The 14,409-nt window shown below is 38.6% G+C and overlaps 1 protein-coding gene across 2 annotated transcripts in view; it reads left to right on the top strand.

Moving 5' to 3' along the window:
• Positions 1 to 12,593, top strand: part of LOC307010056 (zinc finger matrin-type protein 4) — a 123,246-nt gene extending 110,653 nt beyond the window's left edge. Inside the window, exon 7 of one of the 2 annotated variants that reach the window (XM_079634427.1) lies at positions 9,206 to 12,593. In XM_079634427.1, the coding sequence (XP_079490553.1) occupies positions 9,206 to 9,227 (22 nt within the window). In that variant the 3' untranslated portion in view covers positions 9,228 to 12,593. The remainder of the gene's footprint in view (positions 1 to 9,205) is intronic. The other variant, XM_079634426.1, reaches the window with a different exon arrangement.
• Positions 12,594 to 14,409: the final 1,816 nt, after the last annotated feature.

The raw sequence follows: 14,409 nt of genomic DNA, 5'->3' as shown, positions 1-14,409 counted from the left end.
AACCTTAGTACTTATTTCCCTGAATAATGCTTCTTAATATCGCTGTATACACTGGCATATTTGTAATGGATAGATGAGTGCTTCCTAACCTCATAATAGATTCGAGAGACACATTAGCTAACAGTTCAACTCAAATTCCTTTAGTTTCATCATTTACTCATGATGCATGAGGTAGTTTATAGGATGCTGGATATTAGAAGTGGTTCTTTTCAGTGTGATTACGAAAAAGATTCTTCAAGATGCTGAGCACCTATGTTCAGATTTCACACCTTGTTAGGTTTAGTGTGTAAATGTACTTCAAATGTGAGAGTGCGTGTTAGTGCTCACTAAGGAGGGTTCTAACAGAGCATTCCCTGATATCACCTTTCAGTAATCATCTAGATTGTTCATTTTTGGAGAGGAAGAAGAACATAAGCTGAAGCAGTCTCAACGGGGTTGTTTTGAGAATGGTGCTAAATGGTGCAGCAAGACTCCATATCAAAACTTATTTGTACCCTGCCAGGTTGTGAAATAAATAACTAGGCTCAGTGCATCCTCATTAGACTACATATGGTACACTGTGTGTCTCTTTCTTTGTCTATGCCACTCCGGTCAAGGCTGAACTGGCTACTTTTTGAGGCAAAGAACATGCACAATGCATATCTAGCAAACAAAGTGCTGTCAACCCAAGGGAAGCATCTAACAGAAGTACCGTCATATTGCCTTCCATGATATTGCTTTATGGCAGTTGTGCAACTCTGCTCTCATCATCATCGCCTAGATCTTTCACTTCAGGGGAGGACAGAGGAAAATAAGCTAAAGTGGTCTAGCTCGCATGGGCCCTCCTTAGGGTTTGTATTTCTCTCAGCCCAGCATTCAACTCTTACAAATATGCTCTGGTAGAGAAGCATGAAAGATTGAGGTGCAGTGAGACTCCTCTTCAATTACTTTCAAACATCTCTTTCCCTATGTCTATGCTATCAAAGAACTCAGTACTTGACCAAGTTTAAATTGGTCACTTTTTGTGTGCAATGAAAAGGTCATCCAAATATAGAGAAGCAATTCTTACTGTGCGTTCACACCAGACGCGAATAGCGCGCCAAATTTGCAGCCTGCCGCGTCTAGTTATACGCTTGATCACTTTGTGTCCATTCGCACGTAAAAACATAAATTTGAAGCGAAATTTACGAGCATCAGAGGCGAAAGTTTCAAAAGTTTCGAAACCTGTTGGCGGCCATCTTTTTACAAGATGTCTGATGTTGATAGATCATTTAAATAGTTGTAAACTAGCAGCACGGCAGCTTGCTAGCGAGTTAGTAGGTCAATAACGTGACACAAAAGTGAAATTTGTATATCTTACAACTTAACTTACCAGGTTGTACAATCTCCTCACTTATCTTCTTCCAAGTGAGGTCCTTTTTGTTCCTGTCTCTATAAAAGTATGAACTTGAGTCATATAATTCCGGGTGATCACTCACAGCTAAAATTAGTTTCTCCTCAATTTTGAATGAGTGACTTAGAGCAGGAGTTTGTTATGATATGTCACTTTATGCCACGTGAAGCAAGCAGACTCCTGATTGGTTAACGCGGCGCGAATTGACGCAGAAGTTCCGATTTTTCAACTCGGGCGGCAGACGCGAATTCGCGTCAAACGCGTGAATGCACAAAAAACACTACATAAATAATTCGCGCCATTCGCGCGTCAAGCATATTCGCGTCTAACGCGCCGCACTCTACTCCTCATTCGCGCCGCAGGAATTTTTTACGCACGTAACGCGTCTTTGCATGGACTTAACATTGAAATCCTTCGCGCCTGACGCGTTATTCGCGTCCAGTGTGAACGCACCATAAGACTCAAAAATTGAGCATAGATTTTAGTGGCCCATCCCTGACATCAGTCATTATTTAGATGTTGTATGTTATTATTGAATGGGAACGTGTGTGCGTGATGACTAATTGTAATTTAGAGTAATAATAGCGTTTGATAAACCGTAGTCCATTACTACTACACAGGCAAACCAGTTAAAATACATAAAACTGCAATCCTCTTTTTAAATTATAATTAATATGTTTCAGTGGTATATTGATCGCTGACCTAAAAATGGCCCCCGTTCACCTGACACATGCTTAAATTACCTGTCTGCACAGTCTCAAAAAGTTGGCAGTATGTCAGGGCCTTAAGATAATGTGCAGGCCAGCGAGCTGTCGAACCTCAGCCAAAGACAGAGAAAAGGAACCAAAGGCACACCAATACTTCACCAGGATCTCAAGAGATGAGTCAACAGCTGACAGGTTTTTTTAAAGCTCATGTAAATAGGGACCCAGGAGCGTCCAGAGCGCGTCTGGCCTCACAGCAATGCTGAAGGGGAAGGCTGATGTCAGTTCCTCTTTCTTCTGCTGTCACTCCAGCTGATTGGAGCAGATACAGGGGGATCGTGACCCCTCTGGCGCCATCACACACAAACACCTCTGACTCATTTTGGCGATTTTGATGGCAGTTCCCCTTCACCTAGGATGTCAGGGTTGGCACAGTTTCCAAGGTGATGGCTGTATCCGTCACTAACTAAACAGCACGATCCGTGACCACACACAGAATGTACCATACAAATACTGCATTTCTGGTTGAGACACACACCAAGTCTTTTGATAATACACACAAATCTAGCACAAATCTAGTATGTCAGTGGTTCCCAAACTGGGGTACGTGAGGTGACAGAGGGAGTATGCGAACAAAATCTTCAAAAAACATCTCATAACATTATTTATGCCATTGTATTGCATTCATGCAGCATTGAACTGTGTGTGAATACATAGATGCAGCTTGGTTTTGACACTGTATCTCATCACATACTTACAGTACCACTCGGCTATCAGCTATCGGCATCATAGGCAGTGCTTTTTCTTGGTTTATGTTATATCTCACTGATATACACATTTTTAGTACTGTCCATAACTTTCAATCTTTTATGTGTTCTCTCTCTCAAGGTGTCCCTCAAGGCTCTGTTCTTGGACCACTTCAGTTCATATTTATGTTACCTCTATCACATTATCCATAGTCATGGTCTCAGCTATCACTGTTATGCCGGTGACTTGCTAATTTACATATTAGCTCACTCCGTCTCTGCTCTTCATTTGTACCATCATTTATTTTTTTTCAATTGATTTTTAATTTATATCAAACATTACCTCATAACATTATTTATGCATTCATGCCACATTAAACTGTGTAAATATATAGATGCAGCTTATGCCACTGCAGTGCCAAGCTGGCTTTTGTTGAAACTGATTCCTGGGGGTATATCAAGTTTGGAACCATCGTAATATGTAGTATAATCTTTCAGGCATGTTAAAATGTGTTTTACAATTTAGAGTGGATAAACCTGCTGAAAAGACTAGCTAGTTAAAAAGCTTACATATAACATACAATAACATTCATAAGAAAGAAATTAATCATTTGTATCCAGCAATGATGCATCAAATTGTTCAAAAGTGATACTAAAGACATTTATAATGTTTAACAAATTATATTTCAAACAGATAATGTTCTTTTGAAATAAATAAAAAAATCCTGAAAGATATCGATTTCCACAAAAATATTAAGCAGCCCAATTGTTTTAAACAAAGACTGGAATATTGACTGCTAAAATGAACCTTTAAAAATTATTAAAAGAGAAAACAGCTATTTTAAAATGTAATAATATTTCACAGTTTTAACTATATTTTTGATTAAATAAATGCAGCCTTGGTGAGCATAAGAGAGAACATTAAAAACCTTGCTAACCCTAAACTTTTAAACGGTTGTGTACATTAGTGATATGATGGTCTTTTCAGTAGGGAAACATTGTTTTTAGCAATTGTTAGTATAAGTGAAGCTAAATCTGAGTTGCGCATTAATGATTGTCTTCTTTCTCTTGTTGTCTTGAAACTTTCCTTCACCGATTTCACCGTATATTGTGGCCTCCCGTGGCTCAGATGTTTGACAATTATTTCATATATTTTTGAGGAAATAAACAGAAATCCAAAGCAGGAAAAAAGCACATAAAAGTCTGAAGGAGTAAGGTGCAGGGAGTGAAAGGTTCTTTCTATTTGAAAGCTGTATTTCTGTCAGAATGATTGAAGATAGGTCTTCATTTATGAGCCATCAAAGTAACTATGTTAGGTATGGGGCTGAATCCTGCAAATGTTATTCACTGTTGTCTGCTCAATGAACTGAGTCACTCTATTCCCTCACAGCTTTGATATTCTCTTTATAACTGTGTGGGCGAATTGACTAAACAGTTGTGCCACTTTAGCATGCAGTATTTCAATACCAATCTCTGCATTTTATTTACATGGCACCTGCAATCACGCTTAACCAAGCGCTACAGTTTGTGCTGGTATATAGCATTGCACCATGCAGATTTAAGTTATTACATTACTTTATAGCCAAACATGCCTCTTTTTTATGCAAATAAGCCTCATTATAGAATGCACCACATTCTGTGATTGTATTATTGTGCTATTACCGTATAAAGCTGGTGGTAAACAATCTTAAATGGGACACGTGTGTACATTTTTGTACATTTTATATGGATATTAACAGCATCCATTTATAATGATTCCAAAGTAGGAACAAATGATAGATGATAGTGGAAACACCAGCTTGAATTAATCACCAAATGAATTTCTATTTCTATATATATATATATAGGTCAAAAATCACATTTTACATTTTGTGTGTCCTCAAGTGTACGGGACTTGCTACTGCCAACACATACAGTACACGACATGCTGCTGTTGTTCAATATAGAGTACATGAATTACCCATAGCAGATCTATACAGGTGGAGCTGGGGAAGGTGGAGGGTTTCTGAAAGCACGCTGTACTGCTAAGGCAAATCCTTCCCAAGTATTTGAAGGTTGAGCAGTGAGCTCATTGGCTACTGATACGGCAGGAACCAATCAGCTGCGCCCTGTAGATAATGATATGATTATGAACAGGCGAGTAAAGGACCTTTTAGCCTGCACCACCTAGAGTTGCATGCCAGAACTTCGTATTTTTTTATGTTTTTCAAAGAAATCTCTTGTACTCATCAATCCTGCATTTGTTTGATCAAAAATACAGGACAAATATATATATATATATATATATTGTGAAATATTATTACAATTTAAAATAATGGTTTTCTATTTGAATATACTTTAAGATATAATTTATTTCTGTGATGCAAACCTGAATATTCATCAGCCATTACTCAGTGGCTTCAGTGTCACATGATCCTTCAGAAATGCTGATTTGTAATCAATGTTAGAAATAGTTGTGCTGCTAATTTTTTTAGGTTTGTATTTTATTTTTTCAGAATTCTTTAAAGAAAAAGAACAGAATTTATTCAAAATTGACGTTTTTTTCTAACAATATAAATCTTGGCTATCACAATTTAACACATCCTTTCTGAGTGTGTGTGTGTGTGTGTGTGTGTGTGTGTGTGTGTGTGTTGTGTTGTGTGTGTGTGTGTGTGTGTGTGTGTGTGTGTGTGTGTGTGTGTGTGTGTGTGTGTGTGTGTGTGTGTGTGTGTGTGTGTGTGTGTGTGTGTCAAAATGTAAAAAAAAAAAATCACATTTTATTTTTGTCAAAATGTAAAAAAAAAAATCACATTTTATTTTTTTGTTTCCTCTATTCTAATAAAAATACAATTCAAATGTGCACATTTTAGTGGAAGAGAAAGTGCAAAGCTGCACATCTGAGGGTACTGACACAGTGACAAGCTAAAAATAAAAATTTTACACATTATTTCTGACAGGAAATATTGCTATCAGCACTTATTTTGTGGGAGTGTTTGCACAATTACCTGATTTGCCTAATCCCTTTAGTGGATTTGCTAAAACAACGCATGCAAATAAACAACATTATCAGCCGGCGCAATTCATTTTCCCCCTTGTATTTTCAGTTAGTCTTCTGGGGTACGACTGAGATAAGGATTATAAGACCGGAGGGATTGCCAGACTCCGTGTTTGGGAAGGTTATTCCACAGGCAAACTAGCAGATGAGCAGATTTATTTTCAGTCCTGTTTGCACAAGAAGGGTGCTGAGAATGACCTCTCGAGAGACTGAAGCTTCCCCAGGTGTTCAGCTGTGTCACTGTTACAGGCTTGGGGTAAGAGCTGAGGCTCTAAATTTGAATACTGACAGCCCTGGTGGATTGACTTAGACTCTGCATTTCTCCTGAGGCGTCTCCATGCGTGCAAATTGATGTTTGAAGAAAGAAAGGGAAATATTCATTGGAACAGTTTATCTTCTGTGATGGATATATGAGAGAAAATATTTACATTGTGTCATTACATGCAGGCCAATAAATATACATCCTGAAACAATCTCACACTCTTTCTTCAAGCTTGGCAGGTTTCATCGAGTTTCAAATGAAGGCATTTTATGGGGGATTTGATTTTTTTCACTGTCAATATGCAAATTAAGAAATATCTTAGACCAAATATTTCCACCTATTTTTGCATTGATTATGAAAGTCAGAAAGTCATATACAAGCTTTTACAAGCTTTTACAAATATTTTGTTATATTGAACAAAACCTGGTACTTTAATTGTGGTAAATCCTCCATAATCATAGACAGAATTGGCTTTGGAAGCTTTGGAAGTTGCAAGCAACAACATTTAAAGTTTTTAAAAAATACTCTTCATCAAGCTACTGTTCTGAAAAAGTAGTTTATAAGCTACTAACAAAAAGACAACATACATCAAAAAGTACATTTAAGTGAAAAGTGAGCATAACTTTAATTTAACTTTAAATATTCCCAAAAAAAAAAAAAAAAAAAAAAAAAAAAAAAAACAGTTTAACTTTTAAGTTAAATTTACTAGTACTTAAAAGTAAAATGTATACCTAAATGTATACCACTTTTTTGAAAATAAAATAAAATCCATTTATGAAACCTTTTCATCAAGCTCATCAGAAGTTTCCTCTAACTGGTCAGCTCATAAAGCACATCTTCTTACTCTCGCCAGCCCATCCTCTGTTAGTGGCCTAATTGCTCAAACTACTTGTCAGTTAGATCCACCACCTACCTCACTTCTTAAAAACTACCTCATTTGATCAACTTTTCGATTTCTTCCGGGTCTGTTCATGCTATCATTAAAAACAGCTGCGGTCACTCTCATTTTAAAGAAACCAGGGCTAGATTCCTCTTTTATGAATAATTTAAGACCTAGGCCTATATAAAATCTTCCTTTCGTTTCTGCTAATTAAAAAAGGAGTTGCTTCACAGTTACAAGCTCATTTCTATCCTAACAATCTTCTTGATCCCTATCAATCAGGGGTGCGTTTCCCATACAACTATATAGCTCACTGCTTAACTACCATAGTACGATGCATCATTGGAGAAATCAACTAGCTAGTCACGACTGTTTCCCGAAACCATATGTCGCAAAGTATCGTTCAACCACGTTGGTTTATGACGTCTCGCACGTGGTGCACTAATAACTTATTTGAATGAATCTGTTTGAGATCGAATTAACGCTAGATTTTGTCATATAAGTTACAGACATGGCATCTGAAGACCATTTCAATTTTTTCTCAGTTATTTTGCTTTATTACCAGACTCAATATTTGGCTCGTTCTTACATAGTAGAGCACGTTCGCACATGCGCAGTCTTCAAAAACGGTGCTTTAAATCTCTTGACAAACTAGAAGACGTATTTGGAATTTGGAATCCCTAAAAGGTTCTACACTCTTAGAAAAAAAGGGTTCATTAGGGTTCTATATAGAACCATAGGGTTCTTTACTCAACTCCAAAGAACCTTTTATGCTAAAAAGGTTCTATAATGACAAGAAAGAACCCTTTTGGTTCTTAAAAACCCTTAAAAAGGGTTCCGTATATAGAACCTTTTAGGGGTTCCAAATACGAAGCGCCTATAGAACCTTTTAAGGTTCTATATAGAACCTTTTCTTCTAAGAGTGTAAGGGCACTCTTTAATTGTATCTTTTTGAAAGGTATCTTTTTTTTCAGCCATTTTGTCAGTGACTCCGCCTGTATGTGCTTTATACAGACATGTCTTGATTGCTAATCCACAGATGCCGATTATTAGGTTAAACGTTCAGAATAGGAATCCATATAAGGTTATATTTCAGCACTTCGTAAATGGACAGTGACTCTTAAGTAGCACGTAGAACGCATTGCATGTTAAGTGCATTTTTGGGGAAACGCGCGTGGAACTGCCGCGAGCGTTGGTAACCTTGCAGATCGAAAGCGCTCTTAAGAGCTAAGATACATCGTTATCGGGAAACCCGGCCCTGGCTTTCGGCCAGGCCATAGCACTGAAACAACATGTGGTCAAAATGACTAATGACCTCCTAATATCTGCTGATTCTGGTTGTCTCACTGTTCTCATCATGGTTGACTTAAAATCAGCTTCTGACACTGTATCTTATCGCATACTTACCTCTCTTCTATCAGCTATTGGCATCATGGTAGTGCTTTATCTTGTTATAGTATTACTAGTGTCCATAACTTCAAATATTCTCTATGTTCTCTCTCAAGGTGAGGGACCTCAAGGCTCTCTTCTTGGACCACTTCTATTCTATATTTATTTGTTACCTCTGGTCTCAGCTATCACTGTTATGCCGATGACTTGCACATTTACATATCAGCTCGCTCTGTCTCTGCTCTTCCTTTTCCATACTGTTAAAAATCTGGGTGTAACATTTGATTTGTCGCTTACATTTAAATCTCATATATGTTCTATTACAAAGACTGCATTCTACCACCTTCGCAATATTGCCCGACTGTCACCTGCTCTCAGCACTAAAGATACTGAAACTCTAAAGCATGCTTTGATAACCTCTCATCTTGACTGCTGTAACTCACTTCTTATTGGGCTGCCTGCTAAAACAATCACTAAACTACAATATGTCATCAATCAAGTCAAGAAATCTGATCACCCCTCATTACCCCTTTGCTCTATAATCTACATTGGTTACCCGTTCCTCTCCGCATTCAGTATACAATTCTCTTGTTAACTTTTAAATGTCTTCATGGACTTGCTTCCCATTATTTATCTGAACTTCTGCGCTATCATTCACCTTCTCGCTCCCTCCGGTTATCTGACTTAAAACTGCTTAATGTACCTCCTTTTCGTCTTTCAATAAAGGCTGGTAGATCATTCAGTGCTGTGGATCCGAAACTCTGGAATTCTCTTCCAATTAAATAAGAATATTGACAATTTTTTCTTTTCTTTTTCAGTTTGAAACAACATCAGCAATGAAGAAATACTCCAGCCGAAACAGAACACAAAGACCGTTTCAGGAATTTAAAGAACTGCACAAACGAATTGTGAACTCATAAGAAAAGATGTCTTGTTTGGCCACAGGAACTGTTCATCTAGTTTCCTCAAATGTCAAGTGTTTTATTTTTTTATTCACAATCAGAAGCTAAAAAATGTATCTACTTTGGGAATATCTGTCCTTCCATGAGCGTAACGCAAAAGGATGTCTATGAACTCCAGAGATATTCATCATCTAACATGAGCGCACCAGCCTGAATAGACATGCAACGGTCATGCTACTTTTATTTTTGCCTTTCAAACTCTTGTATGCAGTGGCCTGTCATTTCTCTGCTCTTCAAATGAGCCATCGCTGCTTTGGTCGTTTGCTTTGGCATGCCGGTGACAGAAAGAGATCATCAACCCTATTCCAGTGTTTTTGTCTCACTTGTGTGTGAATGCTGCCAGTGAGGAATCAATTCAGCTGCCTTTGTGTGAAATCTCTTTCAGCTATGGTCAAAAACAATGTTTCAGCACGATTTCCAGCACTGTTCCCACAGACTAAACACATGTCCTGTTTATTCGCACCACAGTCAGTGTCGCAGAGGGCACGACATTCCTACAGAGCTGTGATGCTGCTTAAACACTGATGTCAAACGGAATATGCCATCAATAAAAAGGAGTCCAGATGCAATGAGTTGGCATTTTTCACTCTGACTCAATCATGGATGATTCACATGGACGTAAATGTGTGAACCAGGCTCTGAGCTTTATCTAAATCTATGCCAAAATGACTGCCTGTAAGACCAGAGCTCAGTGCCTGCTGTTTTATGTATGAATGCTCTCTTTTTTTTGCTTTTCTGATGTGGCATAACAAATTCAAATGTGGTGTTTTTCTCGTTATCTTAGACTATATGGTAGCTACTAAACTAAAACTAAACCAGACCTGGGGCCTCATTTATAAATACTTACAAAGAATAGCCGCTTTTCAACTGTCGGGGCAAACCGTTTTCTTTCCTTTACCTTGCCATTCCGTGCAGATCTGGCCCAGCCAGAATGGATTTGGTTTCATTTTCCACTTTGGGACTGATAACGGAGCTCTTTGGAATGTAATACAAATTTGTCAGCTGTTGCCTTGTTAACGCCAGAGTTTACAGACGATATGAGATGTAAATAGCGTCCACACTATGGAGGATGATCAGATATGTATTTAAATTTTACTATTAACTTGTTTATACTTCACTCAAATAGTGTGCTTGGCTAGCTACAAAAACTGGTAGCCAATCAACAGACAAGTGACCAATCCTGCGTTGCGACGTCACTACACGCATTCTACCAGAGCGGTTCAACCTACTAGCCCACCGTGCTAATAATTCCGGGACGAGAACGATTTGTAATATTGCCGTGCCGTACCAGGCTCAAGTGGACGTTAAAGTCATGTCGTAATTACCGTAATGTTTCTGAACTGCAAAAAGCCTTCACGTGCATGTAGAACTTACAACAAGTAATTACAACGTGTAAACTTGTAATTTTCTGAAAGCTACGACTTGGCTGCTGTACCACCTGACCACTGCAGATTTAAGGTGTGTTCAACTTGAAGCACCACTGTGCAGATCGATCTGTGTATAACATCAAAGTAACGCAAGAGTAATTTTGAAAGCATACAGAACTTTATTTATGATAATTATGACATGCCGTAAACGCAGCATGTAACTGGAGCCACTCCTTACCATTGTTAGAACTGTTCAACCCAATGGTGGAAAAGTGACTAATCACACTGAACATGAGCAAACAAGCATTTACTAAATGTTTAACAAGCAAGCATTTCCAAAAAAAAATCCAAATCCATCCTGCTTCATTTTGTATCCTATAGAGTGCCCACAAATATCCTTGCAATGTTATATTCATTCCTTGGCCATGTTTACGAGCAAATCATAATCTGATTCAAAATCATATTCTCACAAAAATGTGTACTCGACACATTAAAACATCCTATTATGTTATCTTATTCCAGGTCTTTTAAAATCTTCTGTTAAAGTGGTTTAAAAAATAAGACACTGACAATTACATTATTAGCGTTTGTCCAAAAATTGTATTCACATCAGAATATTCCTGCGAATTTAAAGGTTGTCACCAATTAATTTATTAATTCAGACAGTGAATATATCTCTTTTAACATATGATCTAATCCATGAGATTTAGCATCACCTCACACAGTATGTACATTTTATAAATGAGGCCTTGGTCACAATAGTGTGACATTTATGCATATCAGAGTATTACGGTAGCGACCAAGCCAGATGTTTTGAATGGTATGGTTAAATAATGCAAAAAAAAATAAGTGTTTTGTAAATAATCTATACACAACAATATTGTTTTACCCCTGAACTGCTAGTCCAGGATGATTATTGTGGATTAAATGGAGGCCAGTAAGATCTGTGTGAGTAAGCCTCACTTCCCTGGCCTCAAGAGGTGCACTAGCGACTGACGCTAGACTCAGCGGTCATAGGGTCCTTGTTAGCGCACCCACCTTCCATGGCGGAAGAGCCGGTTCGAATCCCGCTCAGAGCAGTGCGAGTAGAACTGGAGGGGTTACATCTACTTGACAAGATTTTTGTGTGCTGCTTTCTGATAAATATGTGATTTAAACTGAAATCCTGAAAACCCTTGGGCTTTTACAAATCATCTGTTAACAGCCATTGAAGACACTGTATTTATGTCTAACCCCAATGATGTCTCTTTTGAAAGTTATAGAGGAATAACGTTTTATTTACTGTGAGCTAGACTATTGAATGGCTGTTATTTGAATGCGATGCCAGTATTTGTGTCTTGGTTTCCAGTAAAAAATGTCTGAAATATATTTTGCAGTGTTGTTTGCTACAGTATAAAAGGACTCAGGATTACAGGACCCCTGTTGTAGACATTGTTTTGTGAATAATACCAGAAAGTTCAGGACAAAGCATTAGGACAAAAGGCATTACAGATTAATTTGATGTGAAGTACAGAGTTGCGGGATCTTCGAGTACAAACTCAGGCTGTTAAGATGTATCAGTTTGTATCAGTTCTTGTTTCACCTCGTCTCTGTCTTTAGCCTTTTTCTGATCATGTAAATGCAAATATCAGTCTTGCTGTCCATGAAATGGAATGCAATTTCAACTACAAATGGATTACAAACTATTTTATGGTCAATATATGCTGTGGGCTAGAATGATATATTTATTATAAAAACATATATTAAATACAGTGTGTGAAAGCATATATGTAAATTGAAAGAGTTGTGAATTTTCTGTGAAATGGTGAAAAATGAAGTCTGTACTGTGCACATTTGTAAATACACTTGATAATGACTATTTTCACTTTCAAACTATGAACGAGTTTCTGGGTATTATTTTCTGTGACATGGGAATATCATCCTCAGACAGACAGACAGACGGACGGATGGATGAATAGAATTATATTATTTTGTAAACGTGTCCCATCAGCTGTGAATTGCTGCTGAAGTATGGTGCTTTGGAGGAAAGGAAAATTATGGAAAAAAAAATTGCCAGTAGGTATCAGTAAGCGTTTGCCATATTGATCGTAAAAGCTTTCAGGGTTATCAAAGTTAATGTGTCTGCGTGCAGTTAGCCCCCAGCTGCACTTTGTTGTAAGTTCAGATCTTATTGAGGTTGTGTACACAGTCTATTTTTCCTGCAGAACTGGAGCTTTCAAAACTATATTTTAAGATTATTTGTCAAAAAAGTGCTAAAAGATACTATGACTAACATTGCATTTGGAGATCTAAAAAGTTCAATTACTCGTAGCAATAATATGAGAGCACATAGAATGAATTCACACAAAAATGAAAATTTTTGTTTATTATGTGTTTATCAAAATATTCGCAATAATAATAATAACTAGAACGTACATTTCCAGAAGAAAATGTGAATGGTGCTTGCAGTGGCAAAAAACACGACCCGGTTGCTAGGGTGTTCATGGAGTTTGCTATGAAGATGCTAAGGTGTTCTGGGTGGTTGCTAGGGTGTATTGGGTGGTTGCTAGGCGGTTGCTAGGGTGTTCTAGGTGGTTGCTAGGCGGTTGCTAGGGTGTTCTGGGTGGTTGCTAGGCGGTTGCTAGGCGGTTGCTAGGGTGTTCTGGGTGGTTGCTAGGCGGTTGCTAGGGTGTTCTGGGTGGTTGCTAGGCGGTTGCTAGGGTGTTCTGGGTGGTTGCTAGGCGGTTGCTAGGGTGTTCTGGGTGGTTACTAGGCAGTTGCTAGGCGGTTGCTAGGGTGTTCTGGGTGGTTGCTAGGCGGTTGCTAGGTGGTTGCTAGGCGGTTGCTAGGGTGTTCTGGGTGGTTGCTAGGCGGTTGCTAGGTGGTTGCTAGGTTGTTCTGGGTGGTTGCTAGGCGGTTGCTAGGGTGTTCTGGGTGGTTGCTAGGGTGTTCTGGGTGGTCGCTAGGCGGTTGCTAGGCAGTTGCTAGGGTGTTCTGTGTGGTTACTAGGGCGTTGCTAGGCAGTTGCCAGGGTATTTTTGTGGTTGCTAGGGCGTTGCTACGCAGTTGCTAGGGTATTCTGGGTAGTTGCTATGTTGTTACTAGGTGGTTGGTAGTTGTCACAGATGGTTACTATGGTGTTTGTAGCATTTTCTTGGCATGATTTAGCACTTAGCTAATCAAAATTAGCATGTAGCTATACACTGCTAGCATGTGTAGCATCATGTAGCAAGTCCTGTTTGCTAGCATGAGTCAAAAGAGCCAACCCCCATCTCTATACGATGTTCTGATGCAGAGATATACGCCTTGCAAAACGGTTGCTAGGGTAATCTGTTTGGTTGCTAGGGAGTGGCTTGGCAGCTGCCAATCATGAAGCTCCAAAGTCAGTGTGAATGTATAAACCAACCCCCATCTCTATACGATGTTTTGATGCAGAGATATAGGTCTTGCAAAATGGTTGCTAGGGTACACTCTTTTGTTGCTAGGGAGTGGCTTGGCAGCTGCCAATCATGAAACTCCAAAGGCTGCTTGTCAGTATGAATGATATAAACCAACTCCCACGTCTCTTTGACATTCAGAATGGAAGATATCCCTGTCTGGATTTTGGTTGCTAAGGTGCTCGACAATGGTTGCTAGGGAGGGGCTAGGAAGTGTTGATGTGATTCATGATTGGCTGTTTGCTGCCCCGAGTCAAACGAGACCACCCTCATGTTT

Source organism: Phoxinus phoxinus, assembly GCF_949152265.1.
Source record: "Phoxinus phoxinus genome assembly, chromosome: 14".
Lineage (NCBI taxonomy): Eukaryota > Metazoa > Chordata > Actinopteri > Cypriniformes > Leuciscidae > Phoxinus > Phoxinus phoxinus.
This window is presented reverse-complemented; position numbering and strand designations above follow the sequence as displayed.